General features: G+C 38.0%; 1 protein-coding gene across 1 annotated transcript; it reads right to left on the bottom strand.

Annotated features, from left to right (window-relative positions):
- Window positions 1-2,461: 2,461 nt before the first annotated feature.
- Window positions 2,462-19,158, bottom strand: CTCFL (CCCTC-binding factor like). The gene is made up of 10 exons (XM_065414608.1): window positions 18,598-19,158; window positions 17,066-17,300; window positions 14,714-14,884; window positions 14,105-14,238; window positions 11,790-11,910; window positions 10,639-10,788; window positions 8,353-8,513; window positions 5,763-5,945; window positions 4,776-4,899; window positions 2,462-2,619 (listed from the first exon to the last, which is right to left on the bottom strand). Exons 1-10 carry the CDS (start codon window positions 19,156-19,158, stop codon window positions 2,462-2,464), a joined length of 1,998 nt encoding a protein of 665 aa, XP_065270680.1.
- Window positions 19,159-20,028: the final 870 nt, after the last annotated feature.

Genomic DNA, 20,028 nt, shown 5'->3' with positions numbered 1-20,028 from the left:
TTGGTGAGTTGCTCACCACCATTAACTCCTAGATGTGTGTTGGTGCACAAGAGGGTGAGATTGCTTTCCCACGTTCAATGGTAATTGAGTCTCAGCACATCACAGGATCGGTCTTATTTCGAAGTAGTGTAGCTGCTACAAGCTATCTAGTTATACTTGCCATGTAAAGGACAGGATAAAGTTCTTAATACTATATTAATTGAAAATAAACATGCATTTATTAACCTCTTAAAAGTAACAAAAACATGTAAGTGTTCTTTCAGACGTGAATACTTAAACTCAGTTAGCTTGGAATGCACGGAACACAGAAGAATCTTATTGTCATGGCTACAAAAGCATTGTTAAAAGGATAATTAAAAACCTATAGTACATAATTAGGTCTACGCGCAGAATATAAGTGGGGTATCAGTTTGAATTTACAGTATGTGTAGCTTTGTGTTAAAATATTTGCCTTTAAAAACATTAGAATTAGGCTGTCAGCCAACTAAAGTGAACCAAATTCTGCATTTCTCCTCAGGCAAAACCTTTGCTGAAGTTATGATGATGTTTTGATTGAATAAAGACAGCAGGATTTGTAACACTCATAAAAACAATCCAGATACATAACTTACTCCACATCTGAAAATCAAATATATGTTGGGTTTTTTTTTAATTAAAATAAAATTTGTTCATTATGACTTGTCATTAAAATTAGTTTAAAAAAGCATGTTTTCACTGAAAATGCTAGTATATATTTAAAGTATATATTTTATATTTTGAGCATGCTTTCAAATATTATTTGTAAATGAAAGTAAAAATGAGTGAATAATGCAAAAATTGGTTTTGCTCACTGTAACCAACAATCAATCAATGGTACTATTTGTGATTGTGCCGAAGACTAAGCAGTAAGACTGGTATAAAAGTGGGGATTCCAACAAATTGGTAAAAAGCTAAAATGACTAGAATTTCATTGCTTTTTACATACAGTATGTCCCATGAACATTGTTAAAATACTTTTCATATTTTTTAAAAACAAGCATATATTATTAGAGGTCTGAACCAAAGTGATTTAAGTCAATGGGAATCTTTCAAATGACCTTTATATGCTTTGGATCAAGTTCCAAGTATAAACCCATTCTTACAGTCATATGCACGTAGCTACATGCAAGACAGCTATTCAAAAAGCAAACTACAAGAAAATAGTTAAGAAAATGAAAATTGCTAGATAACATTCAATCACAGGCCACCTGACAGTCTTACTACTCTGCTAAAGCTTTTCACACTATAGTGCAGGGGTCGGCAACGTTTGGCACGTGGCTCGCCAGGGTAAGCACCCTGGCGGGCCGGGCCAGTTTATTTACCTGTTGACGTGGCAGGTTCGGCCGATCCTGGCCCCCACTCGCCGCGGTTCGCCATCCCGGGCCAATGGGGGCAGCGGGAAACCGCGGCCAGCACATCACTCGCCTGCGCCGCTTCTCGCCGCCCCCATTGGCCCGGGACGGCGAACCGCGGCCAGTGGGGGCCGCGATCGGCCGAACCTGCCACATCAGCAGGTAAATAAACTGGTCCGGCCCGCCAGGGTGCTTACCCTGGCAAGCCGCGTGCCAAACGTTGCCGACCCCTGCTATAGTGCAAAGTGGTTATAAAAGTCCTAATAATCAACCAAAAAACAAGCGTCTGATTCTCCTCCCACCCTGGTGTAAATCACAAGTGCCCCAACTGAAATCAATGGAGTTACACCTGTGTAAAACTGGTGTTAAATGGGAGGAGAATTTGACCAAGGCCTTACCCAGTTTTGAGGCTTGGTTGTTATGTTATAAAAGAAGTGTCCTTTTTAAAATTAAGAGATTAAAAGTATATATATTGTAAAGTTAATAATGTTACAATGAACTTACTGACAGGGTACCCAGATGCATATATATATATATATATATATATATATATATATATATATATATATATATATATATATATATATATATATAAATAAATAAAGTAGTATACTAGGCTAAAATTGTACAGATTTGTTAAGATCTTTAGTGTTCCGAGAGAAGACCTAGCTATGTTCTTTGCATCAAAATAATGTTGCCTTTCACAATGTGCTCACCATGAGGTAAATGCAAACAAGCTGAAGGTCACACAGAGCTGGATCTGACAGGAGCACAGAGCTACTGTGGAATAAATCTGCTTGAAAATTGTATGTAATTCTGTAACTAAATCTGGAAGAAAAATGAAAAGTAAATTGAATAAATTCAACCTACTTTTTTTCCATGGCCTAGTTTTAAAATTTGTTTTTCTTTGACGCTGATGTGAACATGTTAGAACATATGTGGCTTCCATGTAACTTTAGCTAACAACTTTTTAGCAACTTTTACAGAAACCAATACCTTCTACAGCTTACTTCCCTTAACATGCTTACAAACTTTGCACTAGTATACAGACATTCTGTACGTTAACAATGGAAATCAGAATTGTGTTTATATTATTTGTCCATCATGTTGAGGATCATTTCACAAGTCATTTCTGTTTTCTGCTCCCTCGGAGTTCTTGTTTCTATTCCATATACGACAGGGACAATCTCACTGGCACAGCATTCAGTGTTCACAAAGGAAACATCTTGGAATGATCCCAGGTCAACAGCTTTGCAGAAAAATTAAACATCATAATTGTCAACTAGAGAAAGAATTAAATACTAAATGAATTTACCATTCTGCAGTTTCACTGTAGGGGGAAAAAAGCATTTTCAGTGTCTATAATACACCACTACATTTTTTATTTTAAAGTCTCCAATTTTGGAGGATGAGTACATTCTGTTATAAATGTCACCTTGCTACCATTAGGATTCTGTTCTCAACTTTGGTGGATCAATTTAGTTGTAATGTACAATAATCAATGCTACTGAGTAGCACCAATGATTTACTAACCAGCAGAGACCTCAACATTAATTAACTGGAGACGTACATACTTCTCACATCCATTGCAGAATGATGAAGAGGGAATTTCTTTAAAAAAAAATTTAAATTCATTTTCAACAGCAGCAGCGGAGCATGTTATTCATCAGTCAGAAAGACACCACAAATCCATTTTTAAACCTGAGCAAAAGAGTCAAAAGTTCTTGTGATACTATGATCTTTTAAGAATATTCCAAGTGTGTGTGGAAAACTCTTCCTCTGCCTTTGTTCAGCCCCAAATACTAACTGTTGAAAAAAGTAATTTGGACCCAGTGCTTTAGTGTGTAAGATATGAGAGAGTCAAATAATAGGAAGTAGTTGCATTCTGTCTCTCTAGTGCTTGTAGAGACATTATTTAATTTCCAGCAAACTGAATTTCTCACCCCAAGAGCTGAAGATGCACAAAAATTCTCATAGTCTGCATGTAGCAAACAGCAGCAGCAAAAGTCTACACACCATAAGTATTGCAAATACAAAAACCACAAGCAAAACCTAGGTCTGGGTCTACACTGGCATTTCTTTTAAAATCTTCAGTCATAACCATTGCAGCCTCACCACTGAAAGGAGTGGAGGGAACACTATTGTAAAACCACCTGCTGACGTTCCACCTTGAGATGTATTTATCAGACTTTGAAAAATTACATCACAATTATCATTATGTGAAATGTTATCCCAGTGGCATTGCCCATACAGGGGGGGAAAAAAATCAGTGTAAACTGCCTGCCAATACATTAAATATTGTGTTGCCTACTCATGCTTAGAAAGGGTCAGATAGGACAAGCTTGCAGTGGATGAATGAGCCAGTACCTTTTCATATTGGCTCCCATCTTGTACTCCAGAATCTAAGCTTATTATACTATATGGCCCTGATGACTGTAAAGATAACCTTCAAAATGTGAACAAATTGTAAACCAACGCAGCGTGCCTCAGCAGAGGTGCCTGAGCTGCTGGCAGGAGTTCTCGGAGAGAGGTTCTCAGTTTGGTAACTCACTTCCCCACCCTTGATCTGCCATAGCCCAGGCAGCTCTCCAGACATGATGCAAAGCTCACCTTGACTCCCCCACCCCTTTTGTTAAGGCTGCTGAGGAGAGTGAGAGAAACAGATATCTAGGAGTAATCCCTCTGTTCATCTTGTGATTTTTAATTTATGGGATAGATGCCCAAAGTACTGGATGGGAGCCTATAGTTGTATTTTAAAAATCAGAGATAATAATAAAACAAATGTGTCTGCCCAAGCCTGCAGACAGCCTGAAACAATAGCTATGAGGTGTGAACTGTCTTAGTCATCTCAGTGGCATGTTAACTGGGAAGCCCAATTCTGTTCAAAATAGTCATTTTTACTATTTCTCTGATGACCAAACACAAGATAAAGAAGAGGAATGATCATATTATGCAGACATGCTCAGTCTACTCTAAGCAGCATCCTAGTTTGGCATCACAAATGGGAGGAGCTTGGTTTGTGGTACTCAGGAGTTTTCAATTTGGTCCCTATTGCCTGCTGACCCACGCTGATCCGCACAAGAGAAAACTCTGTGGCCTTCATCTTCCTTGATTAAAGAACAGTGCTGCATTTTTGACTATTGCTGGGCAGGGAGACTGGGAGAAAACTTGCATGAGCAGGGGAACAGTGGCTCCAGAATAAATAATTGAGCAATGACTCACACTCAGATGACTGGGCTTTCTGACACACAAAAAGGTGTCTGAAACAAACATTCATCCTATGTTAGCACTTAAATTAACATCACTGTGAAATATTAATTAAATCACAGGAGGAGATTCACAGCTTTAGCCATATCTGGTTGATTCCAATTTACTTGATTAAATTCTAACTTATTAGCTGATTACCTTCTTGCTTAACATCATGTTTTAGTCTGTCACATCTTTTCTTTTTGCCCTTGCTTCCTTTGCGGCGTGTAACAGATTTTGCCCTCACCAATCCACAGCTTTCAGCATGCTTATGCATATTATTCTGATAGGACAATGAAGAACAGACATATGAATGTAGTATTAATGCAATTATGCATTTTAAACACAAAGAGACAAACATTTCAAGTTTCTAATATGTAGATTTTAGAAAACTAGAAAAAAGTCAATTAATCTCAATGACTTGCTGCTTATCAAACTTCCGAAGATTGTTCCAGTAAAAAATTTTAAATTCCACTTTAAAGGAACATTATAAAGACTGGCAGACTTAAAATCAGATCTAGCATCTTTGTTTGATTCATAAGTGAATAAAATAGTTTATAAAGTATCAAATTTACAAAGAAGATAGGACCAGCTTTTGAAGCTACTATAATCACAAATCCGAACGCCAGTAACACTTCTTGTTGCTAACACAGTATCCTGTGTGCTCAGGGAGCCGGCTGAGATACAAATTCTGCCAGTAGCATATGGTTTTGAAGAATAGGATTATTATTCTCTCATTCACTTTGCTGAACTATTCCTTGTATTTTCTACTTTACATATTTTCTCAGTTTCTACTATTTGTCTTTTGGTACCTATAGGATACTTTCCAGATATTTACATTTGTTTCTTATTTGCCTTTTATTTTCTATCAAGACTATTTGCACTTTCAATCTTATTAATTCCCAAATTGCACTGTACCAATAAAATTCTTGAAACAAACACCTGGCCTTTTATATAAAGTGGAAAATTATCAGATGTATTAATCCTTTGATGTAAGATCTGGGAAAAGCCTATTGGTGGCTCTGCATCAAGGAGCTAGCAGGAGATTCAGTTCAGCCAGCAGACTGCTTCTTTATAAAAATGTGGTATGTAGTACTTAACTAAAGAAATCTCCCCACTGAGATTCCTTAAAAGGAAGTACCTTACCCAGCGTGAATAGCCCTTGCCACATTTAGGGCATTCATAAACTGTTGGTTTAAAATTGGAATCATGGTATTTCCTGAAGTGAACAGTTAGAAGCTGCTTCTGCCGGAAGCATTTGCTGCAACATACACAAGTGAAGGGTTTCTCACCAGTATGTGTACGCTTATGCACAATCAAGTGTCGTTCCTGAAACGAAGAAAACAATGTTTAAAACATAACTAACTTTTTGTGACAAGCAAGAAAACTAGAGTCCAAGGTTGTTGCAGTTTCCTTCATTTGTCTCACAGAGCACAGGTACTGAAGAACATGTAGGGTAAAATTCTCCTCCCACTGAAGTCAATGGCAAAACTGTCACTGACTTGAATGGGACCAGGATTTTACCCAATGTGTACCATCACTTGGAGAACAGTGATCCCTGAAATAAAATGTTAAGGGCTGAGTACTGAGATTTAGTTTGTATTTTCCTAAATTTTTCACTTTACCAGAACATTCAAGAGTGTCAATTATTTTACTGAGCAATGATTTAAAGAATGGTTGGAACAAAACAAACCTTTTCAGAAAATGAGAGAATAAGTGAACTGTTTTGATTTTTAAAAAAATGTTATTTTAATAGTTGGTGGGTACTTAAGACTTTGTCTCCTACTGCCTGTTGGAAACTCCACCCCTGCTGAGTTTGCATGGCCCCGATGATGCAGTGAGATCCATTGATATGGATCCTTGCATGCACCTGGAGACGCGCTGAAGGAAATGGAACTCTGCAAGGGAACAGTCTATGCTAGCACATCAGGGCCTATGTAATTAACAGTGGGAAGGAATGACTAATAGCAACGGCATCAGAGAGGGTAGAAAAGATTGCTGCTTGTAGAGAATGCACACCTGCATACTGCAGCTTCAAAAACCTCTTTAAGATCTGGCTTGCCTCCTGCCCTCTTTTCCCCAGACAAGTGGACAGCTGACTAGATAAGAGAATGCCTGTGCCCTCCTTTCCTCGGACAAGTGGTAACTGGTGAGTTCAGAGGGCAAAGTGGTTTTAATTCAACAGAAATTATTTAAAATTAATAAGCTGCTGAAGTTATAAAGAACACACGTGAAAACCCATATTACTGAGTTCTCAGTATTTTACACTTTGTTACCCACTTCAAGGGAGCAATGGCAAGAGAAAGCTATACATGGTTTTAGTGAGCTTAAAAGCCCAGCCTTAAAAGTTAAATATCCCTTTCTACTACAGAGTATGCTTGTCTGATTGAGAATCCATGCTTTTGATCCATATTTAGTTATCTTCTCTCTATAGTTTGTCTCTTCCTGAGTGTGAGAGAATCTTTCTAAAAATCAACAGGCAGAACAAGTCACTACATTTTCACACTTTTCCAATGACCGTTCTAAAAGCACTTAGAGCAGGAGTCTCAGTGAAAGAATCCTGTGCGTTTTTTATGAGTTTTTAGAAAAACTTATACTACTATAGCATGTTTATTCCTTTGGATTGTGAAGATGTTAATTGTGCTAATGTATAGTACATACATTGCTAATGTAAGGGTAATAATGGAGTTAATAACTGTGATGAACAAATAAATATTCCATAGAGCATGGCCACATATTTCAGTTTTTAAACATGACAGATTTCTAAATACAACTTAAGAGGATGAAAATTCATCACGTCTGGACTGCACATAATTCTCTAATCAGAGCATCCAAAAATAAGTTTCTTTGGATTGAAATATAGTGTAAAATGATTTGTCTAGAGTGTACATAACTCTTTAATCACATCATCCAGGAATGAAACAAAGACTATAACGTTATATATTGGGATAAATATGCTTCCCTATGTTACTGATATAGCAAAACATGTATGAAACATATAGCATGAATTAATTCTTCCATTTTCAGATGTATGAAAATTCCTTCTAGAATAGGTATAAGATAGAAATATGTAGAAATACATTCTGATAACAAAAGGTCCACTAAGAAGTTTGTTTCAGCCAAGGCCAGATAAATAGAGCAAAGCTGATTGAGGGTATGAACATTTCTAAATGAAATGTAATGAAGTTTCTAAAGAGTTGTCTATATCTGTAAGATATGGGGTACATCTAACCTATTAAAAATGTAAATTGTGTAAATAAATTAGGCAAGGAATACAGTATCCTATGTCAAATTACTTCTTATGAAAAATAACCTACTCCAGGAATCCAGTCTTTCCTGACATTTTGTATTGCATGGCTTCCAAGCTACTTTTATAGCATATTGTTATTTGTTTTATATAAATGCCAGTTCGGATTGAAAAAACTTTATTCTGTACGTGTTGAATACTACAAATAAGATGCAAATACCATGTTTTGTTATCACAGTGGCAGTGAAAATAACTGCTCTTATTTTCTACTTTCGAACAGATCATGTCTGAATGATTTTTCATAAGCAAATAGTTTAAGATTTTTTTTGCATTACTAATTTATCATTCATTCATAAACCGGTTATCTTGCAAATAAATATAAACACAGTATTTTAGCTAGATTGTGGTAACAAATATAACCCCAAAGCCAAGCCTACCCCACAGAAATATCAACTGAATAAACAATCACACTCCAATTAATGTAAATACCTGCTTGCATGCGTAACTGCATTGATCACATTTGAATCGTTTTTCATTTCTATGAGTTTTCTTGTGCTGAATAAGAGCATAGCGCTCATGGAAGAGAGCTTCACAGTAACGGCACTTCATCGCTACGGCCAGGTAGGAATGCAGGTTTCGTAAGTGGACACCTAAAACAGTTTTAAAGATCATTACATTGAAAAGTTGTGGTAGCTGAAGATGGATTTTTGGATGTCAATAGTTTCAGACAAAAGGCTAGTCTGTGAATAGCCCTGAATAGGTGTACATTTGGGGGGAGGGGGGAAGAGGTGTGAAAGAAAGCTGACAAGGAACCTTCCAGGCCCTTACTACCTCTGAACAGGAGCCAAAAAAACAGTCTACTGGCATCACCTATGGGGCAGCGGCACAAAGGACCAGATTTTCAAAAGGTGTTTAGGCGCTTAGTGGGATTTTCAAAAGCACCTAAGCAGTTTGGGCACCTACCTCCCATTGAAATCATTATGCATCTTTAGGCACCTAAGTACCTTTGACAATCTGGCCCAAAATGATATTTACCGTATTGTAATATGGTACCTGCAGTATACGTGGGCTTGTTGACAATCAATAGGTGCTTGTTAGGTGATAATCTTTGAACAAAGACAAATTCCATAAGTAAGCACCCTACCGTATTTCTACCTTTATAAATAAATATTTAATTGATTTCAATTTGAGTTAGGCCTTTAGTGGGTTTTCCAAATGTACCTAGGTGCCTATCTTTATCTGCCTAAATACCTTTAAAAATCTGGCCCTTTATGCCTCAACCCACCTCACTGGGAGCCCACTATGATAACTTATTTAATCAAATCACACACACACACATATATATATATATATACACGTACATACACACACACACACACACACGTGATGAAGGCATGAGCCTTTGTACAAGAAGCTGAAAAATGTGCAGTATTGACCCAAATCGTAACTTTTGGCTATTCAGCACTTTTGAAAATCAGGTTGGCACTTAAGTATCCATTTAAGACCCTAACTTTAGGCTCCTAGTTTGAAAATCTTGGCCTTTTGTATAAATTTGTTTGGAACCTGTCAGTTATATTGACTCAATTATAACAAATAGGTTGTATTTGTAATACGGTGGCTTGTTAATGGAAATCTGGTTTCTATGAGGTCTTCATATTACTTAAATACATCAATTTACAAGTGAACTATATGGATACTGATAATTTTATTGGTATGCAAATGAAGTATTGTTTCAGATACAGAGTTAGTATAATCATAATTCTCCTGGAAACTCATGTGGGTTTGTATTTCCAATATAGTGGTTTGTATAACTGAACATTTAATCTGCATATATCCAGCTTTCATTTATGATATTTTAAGCATAAATTTGCATATGCACCAATACTGTAGTGATATTACTTGCAGGTGAGAAAAAAAATCCATGAGTTGTATAAAGAATTTAAGTATTTACATCAGAATATACTGATTTGCTTTCTGCTTGATGGGAAAAGACCCAAAGAGTTAAAGGTCATTTCTATTTATTGTACACCATCATCTGTCATGTCACATGAAACTTACAGAACCTGAAAATAGATCTGCTACAACTGCTTAATGGAATTTAGAAGTTATATAGTACAAATATTGCCTGCTAAGCATATATGAAAGCAAGATTAAAAGTTAATATATACTTTATGAATTGATTATGAATATGATTCCTTGTACTCTTTGAAGTCTCATTAGTGGAATGCTCCAAAATTCACAAGTTAAAAAGACAGTCAAGGACAAATACAAAGGTACAAGCAGATCTTATATATTCAAGGATATCAGTGTATTAAAAACATTCAATATATTTCCAGCTCCTCAGATTTCTGGTCTGACACCCACTTTTATTTCACGCTTGGGCTGGAACAGAATCTGGAAACTGTGACCGTCCCATCAAGATCTGCTCCTTCTGCCACACTGGGTTTCCACTCTGTGCAGTAGAGAATCTATGGCCTAGATTTTTGTTAGGGCTGTCGCTCTGGAAAATGGATTTTCCTAATGCCACAGGTATTTAGTAATATCTTGGAAATGTTAACTCTTGATGTGGAGCATTATAACTGTACCAATTTATAGCAACCACAAGATGGCACCACAACCCCTCAGCAGGAGAAATTCATGAATATTTTTTCCCTAGGAATTTTTTAGTTAATGGTAAAAATAAGTCAATGAATATTTTTATAGCCTATGAACAGTAAGAAGATACCAAATTCCCTATGCATTTGCATTCCATTTTTTTCTTAAATCCAAACTCACCCAAATCACTTTTTCTTGCAATAAATGTATTACAATGTGGACACTGGTATCTGGGCACATTTTCACTATGCTTCTGTAATATATGGATTTTCATGGTACCACTTTGTGTGAATCTGGCCTGACAAACATAACATTCATAGGGTTTTTCTCCTATGAAAAAAGCAGGAGAAGTTAGATAATATATGCTCAGCAGCTCTACATATATATTTGATACAAATGCACCTCTCCCATGGACATCTATGGACCTGATGCTGCACTGTGATCCACCAGCACGAACCTCTGCGCCCGTACAGAAACTCATTAACTTCAGTAGGAAAACTGCATGATGTGTGCAGAGATCCACACTAGCTTACAGCTGATCCCAATGCAGGATTTTAGCCTACAGAAGTTGTGAGCAGAACTAATGATAGTACAAACCCATTTATGTAACTTAAAATATTAATTAGTTTGTTCTTCTTTTCTGCTGTGTTTAATGTAGGAAAATGCACAATTGCTAACACTGAATTCTGCTCTCAAGCAGACTTTGTAATCTGTTTGTCTTCACTGGGATTCCATAAGGAAATAGGAGAGCACATCAGGAACAAATTACTTTTGTTATTTTGCCATAAATATTAAAATAGTGCAAGTTATAATTACAGGATTTGCAGTTACTCATTTGCCAAAATAATTTACATGAAGGAATTGTATTTTTAGGAAACAGATGTGCCACAGTCATGCCCACATTTTGGGGCAGCTATTTTTTTTAAACCCTCCCTGACTGTGAGACACATGACATGTAAAATTAACCAGGCCTGATACAAAACTGAAAATTGGATCACAGAAAACAAGAGCACACAAGTGAAAACACTGAACGTTTTATTTCATATCGGTAAATGTCAGTTTAAACAAAATGAACGCAATTAAAAAATTGTCATAATCTGATAGGCCAAATTTTCAAAGGTAGTTTTAAAAACAGATCCAACAATTTTACATGAACATTTTTCCATGTATGTTCTTGTGACACACAAAACATAAGTGAAAAAATTGTCTGTGTAAAACTGCAGCAGCAATTTCAGAGGCTGGATTGAGGCCAGTTTAAAAAAAAATGTAGTCCTACAGATTTACCAAAACTGTAAAATATATATATTAACCATTACATTGGTAAGTCTTACCTGAATGAGTTACCATATGTCTTTTCAGCTTATAGGTATCTTTGCTAGCATAACTACAGAGATAACAGTTATAAGGACGTTCTCCTGTGTGTGAACGAATATGACGCTTCAATTTGCTTGCCTAGTGTAAAAGTCAAAAATTTATTCAACACCACCCATATTAAAGGGACACTGTCAACTTAAAATCTAACCCATTTTACAAATGTAGCAATTTCAAGTTCTACACCAGTCATTAAAACAATCTTTCAATTTTAGTGGATTTGCAATCACAATTTTTAGGAGTATTTTTAACGTTCCTCCCCTGCAAGGAGCATTGAAGATCCACACAAACAAAAGGGAAACTGACTATACAGGGGGAAACAGTGAAACTGGCCCTGCGCACACCTCCATCAAATGCACAAAGGCTAGGATTTTCAAAGCAGCCTAATAAATAAATTAATAAATAAATTAATGGAGATATCCTATCTCCTAGAACTGGAAGGGACCTTGAAAGGTCATCGAGTCCAGCCCCCTGCCTTCACTAGCAGGACCAAGTACTGATTTTGCCCCAGATCCCTAAGTGGCCCCCTCAAGGATTGAACTCACAACCCTGGGTTTAGCAGGCCAATGCTCAAACCACTGAGCTATCACTCCCCCCCATGAGGGCATCCATCTCCCTTCAGCAGCTATGAAAACACCAGCCAAAGAAAAATTGAACATATAGAGAAAAAATGGAAAGGCCAATACTAAGTAACATATTTGCTCATCACATTGGTTTCAATCTGGAAAAGATTTACATAAGAGATGACAAAGATATACATGCTTAATTTAACCCATGAATAGCCCCACTCAAGGTCACTACTCAAGTAAAAATCATGGATGTGCTTAAGTGTGTGCTGCATCAAATCCTAACTGCATAGCAATAACTATCTAAGAGCTTCTTCAGCACTCACTCAAGCAAAACTCTCAGAAACTTCAATGTGAGGTTGACAATAGCAAAAAGTGATTAATAAGAACCTTACCTAAAAAAAGAGAAAAGTACAGAGTATATTTAATATTTTTAAAAATCATTTCACTTTAGATTTAAATATTATTCAAAATCTAGCACAATGCATGTGGAGAATTAAGGGACCATATTTTGAAAAGAAGAACGGGCAAGGTCTGTACACAGCTGCAAATTGGGCACAGCATGTCAGGCACTTAAGCATCTACATAGTCATTTAACAATGTAACTGCAATAGTAGTGGACACAAATGTAGGTGCATGATTGAATGCTTACTATTCCATGTGAACCTCTGGCATTTTCTAGTTTTTATTTTATTTGACCCAGAATTACAATATAGATGCCAATCCCACAAACACTAAGCAAGTGCTTAATTGTACACATTAGCAGTAACAAATGACTATAACAAGCCTACTCATGTGCATAAAGTTAATCAAGTGCCTGTTTGTAGGATATGGGTAACTGTAAATACATCATGCAGCAGCCATTTTACTGTTAGATAATAACTAGAAAAAATATTAGAACAAAATGTATTTGTTGGTTTGTTTCCAAAAAAGGGTTAGATAAACACAGAAAATGTTAACTTAAAAAGTACAAGAGCTCACTCGGAAGAATGAGTGAGCAGACAAAATAAGAATGTGATGATTCTGAATAAATGTCTTTATTTTTTGAAAGGCTTCTTCATAAATAATGAAATTCATCCTCTACTTCTGAAAGTTTTATTAATTGGGCTTTGTGAAGGCACCTGGAGGTGGAGGAATGGATTTCACTCCCTCAATGTTTGGCCAGATCCTGGGGCTGAAAACTCAGCCCTTTGTGGCCATTACACAAGTTTATGGGCCATTGAATCTGGAGATCCGATATCTCCCTCTGCTTACACATGCCCCTGTGGCAATCTCCATGCCAGTCTATGGGATCCTGTGGTGTGCAGGGACCATAGCAGCTATGTGTGTGGCCACCCCTCTTCTGTGGAGGGAAGTAATGGGGTTAAAATGGTGGAAACAACAATGCACAAGCCCTCTGCACTAAGGAGAATCTCACCAACCCAACCCAGTCGTTCAGTGTCAATACTGTAGCTTAATTTATGCGGCTACATATGTCATTTTCTGACCTGTGTATCTGCTATGGTTAATGAGTTTTGTAAAACTAAGGTCAATAAAGACAATATGAAGGTGCACCATTAGGTCCCAATCCTTCAAGCACTTGTGCTCATAAGTAATGTTATGCATTTATGTAAAAACCTGCTGAACTCACAGCATATCAGGCCTTTGTATTTGAAAACATAAATCCCTCCTCCCCCCCCCAAAAAGAGATTCAGTAGTACTGCACTTACTTCTACACTAGAATATTTACACATTGAGCACTTAAAGGGTTTTTCTAGAGTGTGCTTATATCGCCTGTGTCGTGCAAGCTCACCACTGGTCACAAATGCCATCTCACAGTCACTGCACTTATACGGTCTGGTCCCTGTAAGAACATATTATTTAGAATTTTTTAAAAAGGCATATCTGTAATTTCTCAGTAGTAAATCAGCATTTACACATTAATGAAAATAGCTTTAATATCAAAAATTGATATGAAATTTTTTGAAGATTCAAATATTTTAAAACGATAAATGTATTACGAAAGCAAGGTTTATGTATTACATACCTATTTTAAAATATTAGGAAGAAAAAGGCCCACAGACATTAAAGGAGAAATTCATTTCACCTTGAGGATGGTTCTGTTGAATATATATATATATATATATATATATATATATATATATATATATATAAACACTAAAGCCATGTTGTGTCACTGCTCTACATATGGAACTCCCAATAAAATCATAAAATCAATGCGGGGTTTTGAATTCAGACTGATGGTAGAAGACAAGATCATTTCAATGCCACTTAAATCTGGCAGACACCAAGAGCACGTTCTTACATACTAAGTATACCTGTATGTGTATTCACATGGTTACGCAGGAGAGTAACTGTACGGAAAGCCTTAAGGCAGAGGTGACACACATGGGGTTTTTCATCAGAATGGGTTTTCATGTGACGATTAAGACTTGACATTCTAAGAGAGGTGAATGCGCACAGATCACAATGGAAGATCACCTTTTCCCCTATGAGAATATAGACATATTTAGGACACATGAGCCACAAAACAATTATTTGACTTAAAGAATAGTGCCAATTTCCTAACTAAACCTCCTAGATTAAGTAATAATACTTTTCACTTCTGCAGTGTCTTTCATAAGAGTACCTCAAAGTGCTTTCCAAAAATTAAGCCTGTCAGAAAGGTATTATTATACCTATTATAAAAAGAGTTTAAAGTGATTCATCCAAAACCATACACTGAGTTAGTGGTACAGTTGGGAACAAAATCCAAGAGGCACGACTCCTAGTCTAACTCACACCAATGGATAATCCTCCCTCCCTTGAGAGTATCTTTAACATTTAGCTCATCTAGATGCTTATATCCTGTGGAGTACGCCTCTGATGTCAGTTTCATTAACTAGTGAGACAACCTCCTATACTTACACAAAAGCCTAGAAATGGCAGATTAATTATGAAATTCTCCACATATTCAGAGGTTTGAAAATACTAAGTATAGACAAAAAAACCTATTATAGTTTGAAGCCTCTTAATCTATTGCTTGAACTTCAAGAATGCAAATGCAGCAGAATGTTAGTTCCTTACGCGGTCAAAGAGAACTATACTCCATGCTGATTATATAACACCTGCAAACCACATAATAGAAGTAATGAATTTCTTTAGAAAATAAATTGAGGAAATGTGGCACATTTTCAGCTTTCAAGCAGATTCAGAGTTGCCAAATGGCACACAGTGTAATATTTGGACAGCCTTCCTGGAACCATTATCTCAGGTCTGGGTCAAGCTGATTCTCTCCGATGACCATTCACGTTGCAGCCAACAAATATTTCTACAGAATTCATGTGCCTGTATCAGGACATGCAGCTTGTAGTATACTTCAATGAATAACAAACAAAAGTACTTTATCATTATTTTATTCATCGGTTCATATCCACACAAAAAACTGCATCTTGGAACCACCCATAGGCGCCTCCAAACTTCCTGCAAATCTTCTAAGTTTGGCCACAGGGAGACATTGTCTGGCATAGCTAGTAAGAGCCGTTAAATCAGGGCTCCACCTTATTAAGTACATCAGACAAAAAACCTGCCTCACCAGAAAAGTAGGAACTTTGCTTCTTAGGCAACTTTATCTGCCTGCCCACCCCAATCTCTTGCACCCTATATCGCCTCTGCTGCTGCTGCTAAATGTTTTTGCCTGCAAACCTCCCCTTCCTTCTGCCTTCTGTTAAGGACTGAGACATGGTGGCAGGGGGCACATGAAGTTTGTCACTGTTACAGAGTCTGCTTCTCCACCTGGCAAACTCTTATGGCTCACCAGACAGAAACTCTGTTCTGGCAAACCTTACTAGGACTGCTGAATTGGAACTCCCATTATCACAATCAAAGAAAGCTGAAAGTGAAGACACGGATGAGAGCAAATTGGAGGCACAGAGGCAGCTAGGAAGAGGGGTTGGTACGGTAGCAGTGGAACTAGATGGGACAAGCAGGATGCACATGGACAGGGAAGCCAGGATCGACAGGGGAATCAAGAAGGGAGCCTCAGAGAATGGGAGTTATCTGTGAAGATCTGTAGCTCCATCAGCTTCCATAGCAAAACAAAAAACCCACACCAGCTGAGTTATAATAAATAGCTTTTTGTATTTTCCTCCACCATGAATTATTACCCTATTCTGGGCTTATACTTGATAAAGCACTCAGTGCAATTACAAGTTGAGTTTTTCTCACCTTTGAGTTTGTCGTAGTATAGGAGATTGGAAAAGTTATAATCTAAGGATTTCAGAAGACAATGATTTTAAATATTAAGATTACCAAGAAGGCTCTAAAGAGTACAAATCTCAGAATGACTTTAAAAATCTTCATGTTTAATTATTAAGGATTTACACTCAACTTTAAGTGGAAAACCCAATGGAAACTTAGCTGTGGAGTCAGGTTTCAAATCCTCCAAGTTACTCAAAGTGCAGATGATTGAGGCAGTAATCTGAAGAATTTCTCTGTTGAAACTTTACAGTGACATCACACCGATTAAAAAATTCTTATCAGGTAAGGTCAGAAAGGGTTATTCATTCTTCCAAATTTCAGTAGTAGTTCTAACCTTAACTTAATCTAACCATAAAGAGTAGAAGTTACTTACAGGACTTCAATCGGTTTTCTAAATATGAGCTACAAATACTGCATAGTCAACTTTTTACCTTTTTTCCTATGCTGTGTGTTTTTTTGAGCTTCTAGAGTGTCAGTGTTTTTTATAACTGCTTGTTCTTCTTGCTCTTTGGGTTCACAGTGTGACACTGACATATCATCTTTGGCTTTACAGCTCAAGATCTTTGCTTTCTCAACAGTGAAAATGTCCTTTTCTCTTCCCTCTTCATTTGGAGGCAGTTGCTGGACCTTACCTTCAACTGCATGTAGATCTTTACTTCTATCAATCTAGTTTAAAAAATAAAAAAACCAAACCGTTTTACACTTCATCAAGAAAGAAAATGGTCTCAGTACAATCATGCTTGTGGCAAAGCAGCAGAGGCTATCTGTACCTGCAAGGAGAATACAATAAACTACCCATCAATTAATTCTCATTTACAGCTAGTTATTTGGTACATAATCTGCAGGGATTTTGATTTGGGACCTACTGAATCAAGGAGTTTTGACATATACTTCAACAGGACCAGACTTTGGGCCCCAATTGTAGGTGCTTGAAAACGGTGTCCCCCAATTTTCAAAAAAGGCCATTTAGGCATCTAAATTGAGTGGGCAGATTTTCAACTCAGTGGAAACTGCTGGAAGTTGAGCACTTCTGAAATATTAAACAGCTTCATGTAAAGTTTCTAAATGGGAGCTAGAGTGCTGAGCAATTTTCAAAATCGGACCCTGAATCTTTACAGATTTAAACAAATTGTAGACCTTCTTTTTGAGACTATAGCAATGAGACTATAAAAGTTTATATTTTCAACTTCTTTTGACAGCATTTTTCATATAATTTCTAGGACTCTACATTTTAAGAAAAAACAAGGAAAATAAATGTAATTTTTAAATTATATTTTTGTAAAATTAATATAGGATTTACGCAGTATATTTGTAAACATTTTATATTAATTCCACATCATGTGGTAGTTACTAAGGTATTGTAATTGAATTTTTATAGGTTTTAATAGGTTTTAATAATCAGTGTGATCATTACTACTCCCAAGACTACAAAAATATAATGCATCATCTCTTGAAAGGGACAATGTCTAGTATTTTAGGCCCAACATTCAAGTTTTGTAGCAAAATTTACAAAGTCAAATATTTATAGCAATACCAGTGTTTTCATGAACTTTCCAAATAGTTTGTTCTAAGTGAAAACTAGTTGTGTTTGGCTTTTTATGCTGTATTATACTGATGTGCGAGAACCAGGAAAGGAAACCTACCAGCGTACTTATGAACATCCGTCTCAACTGAAATGCAAATAATGTAGAAATGAGAAAAATAAATTTAAAAAAGTCTTTTAGTTTTAATAAACTGTCAGAAATGTATATAGGAAAGATTGCTTTTTAATAACATAGGCGGAGATTTAAAAAAACTCACTTAAGGGATTTATATGTCTAAATCCCTTCATTTAAAAAGTCACAGCCATGATTTTTATTTTTCATTTATATTTTTTAAAACCAGATTTTAGTTTTAAGTCTACCAATATAATACTACAGACCAAAGGTTACCATCTCATCATCTTCATTGATGGTATCTCTACCTTAATCAGTAGCATTCCTGGGGGTTTATCCATGGACAGGTTTTCTTCATCTTTTGCCTGTACTTTTTCTTGCAAAACGTTAATCTGCATCACCTCCACATCATGAAATGTATAAACACCATCCTGTATACTTATTGCTACACCTGTGGGTAGATTCTGCTGAGCACCTACTCCCTGTTGCACTACTACCAAGGGCTGCAAGACACTTGCCCCTCGTTGTACCACCATGTGCACCCCACTCTGCTGCTGAATATTCAACTGACTGACCCCCTGGAGGTCGTCTTCCCCTTCCTTCAAATGCACAGTCTGCAGCATTATCAAATGCTTTTCACCCTGTACTGGAGATGGGGACAACTCCAGGTTTCCTCCTCCTTCTTCCAGCTGCTTGGCTAGAGGGGTTCTATTTAGGCCTTCAGCATCTGGGTCACAAATGCTGTTTCTTTCTTTCACCCAGGATATCTTGCCCCCTCCATCATCTTCTCTTGCCTTGTCCCAGGTTCTTTCTGCACCTTTTATTTTGGTGAACGGCTCAGGTAGGGCTGAGTCCTGAGAGGCCATCATTAAGCGAACCTGGCCCAAGAGACAGCAAAGAAAGCTACTAAGGCACCTCATCGCCCTTAAATTCAGCTCAGACCAACTCCACATGCTGCCCCGCACCATTTCCGCTCCTTAAGAACCCCCACACCCAGAAACCTTCTCAGCTAAAAATCTGGTCACCCAAAACCTACCTCCACTAGCCACACAGTGGGAAAATAGTCCCGACGACCCTTCCAAAGCTGCCCTTTCCCCATTAAACCCCACAACACCTCCCCCTCCAATAACCCCCCCCACCTACCACCCACCCTCTATTAAACACCACCATGGCACCCCTCAAGCATCTATCCCCAAATACCCCCCCATACACCCTGATATGGGCTACCCTCCAGGAAACCTACCTCCCGCCCTACTCCTCAACCCCTTGCCTTCCCCAGAAGCTCCCCAATCCCACCCACTCCAACCAACCCACCCCCTTTGCACCCCACCCTAGTGACCCAGCTCCCCCTCCCCATAATGCCCCTAAAGCTCCACTAGCCCCCACCCCTGTACAGCCCCCGCCCCCCGAAACCCCCAGCCGCTGCCGCGCGGGGAGCAGGCCTGCAGGGAAGCCCTCACCCTGCGGCTTCCAGCCCCGACCTCCAGGGGCGGCCGCCGCCCTTTCCCCGGCCCCGCGCTCCCCCCAGCGGCCGGCCGGCGGGCTCTGCAGAGAGCGGGAGCGCGGCCGACGCACGTGACTGCGGGGCGGCCACGAAGCGGGCTCTAAGTCCCGCGGGGGAGGGGCGACAAGAAGAGCCCCTCCCCCACTGCAAGGGGACAGGGACCCGCCCCTCCCGCCTGCAAGGGAACAAGGGACCACCCTTAAGTACCTCACTCCTTCCCCCACTGCAGGGAGAG

The sequence above is a fragment of the Emys orbicularis genome, chromosome 12 (assembly GCF_028017835.1).
Source record: "Emys orbicularis isolate rEmyOrb1 chromosome 12, rEmyOrb1.hap1, whole genome shotgun sequence".
In the NCBI taxonomy this organism is placed as follows: domain Eukaryota; kingdom Metazoa; phylum Chordata; order Testudines; family Emydidae; genus Emys; species Emys orbicularis.
The sequence above is the reverse complement of the archived record's forward strand: the minus strand, read 5'-3'. Positions and strand labels throughout refer to the sequence as shown.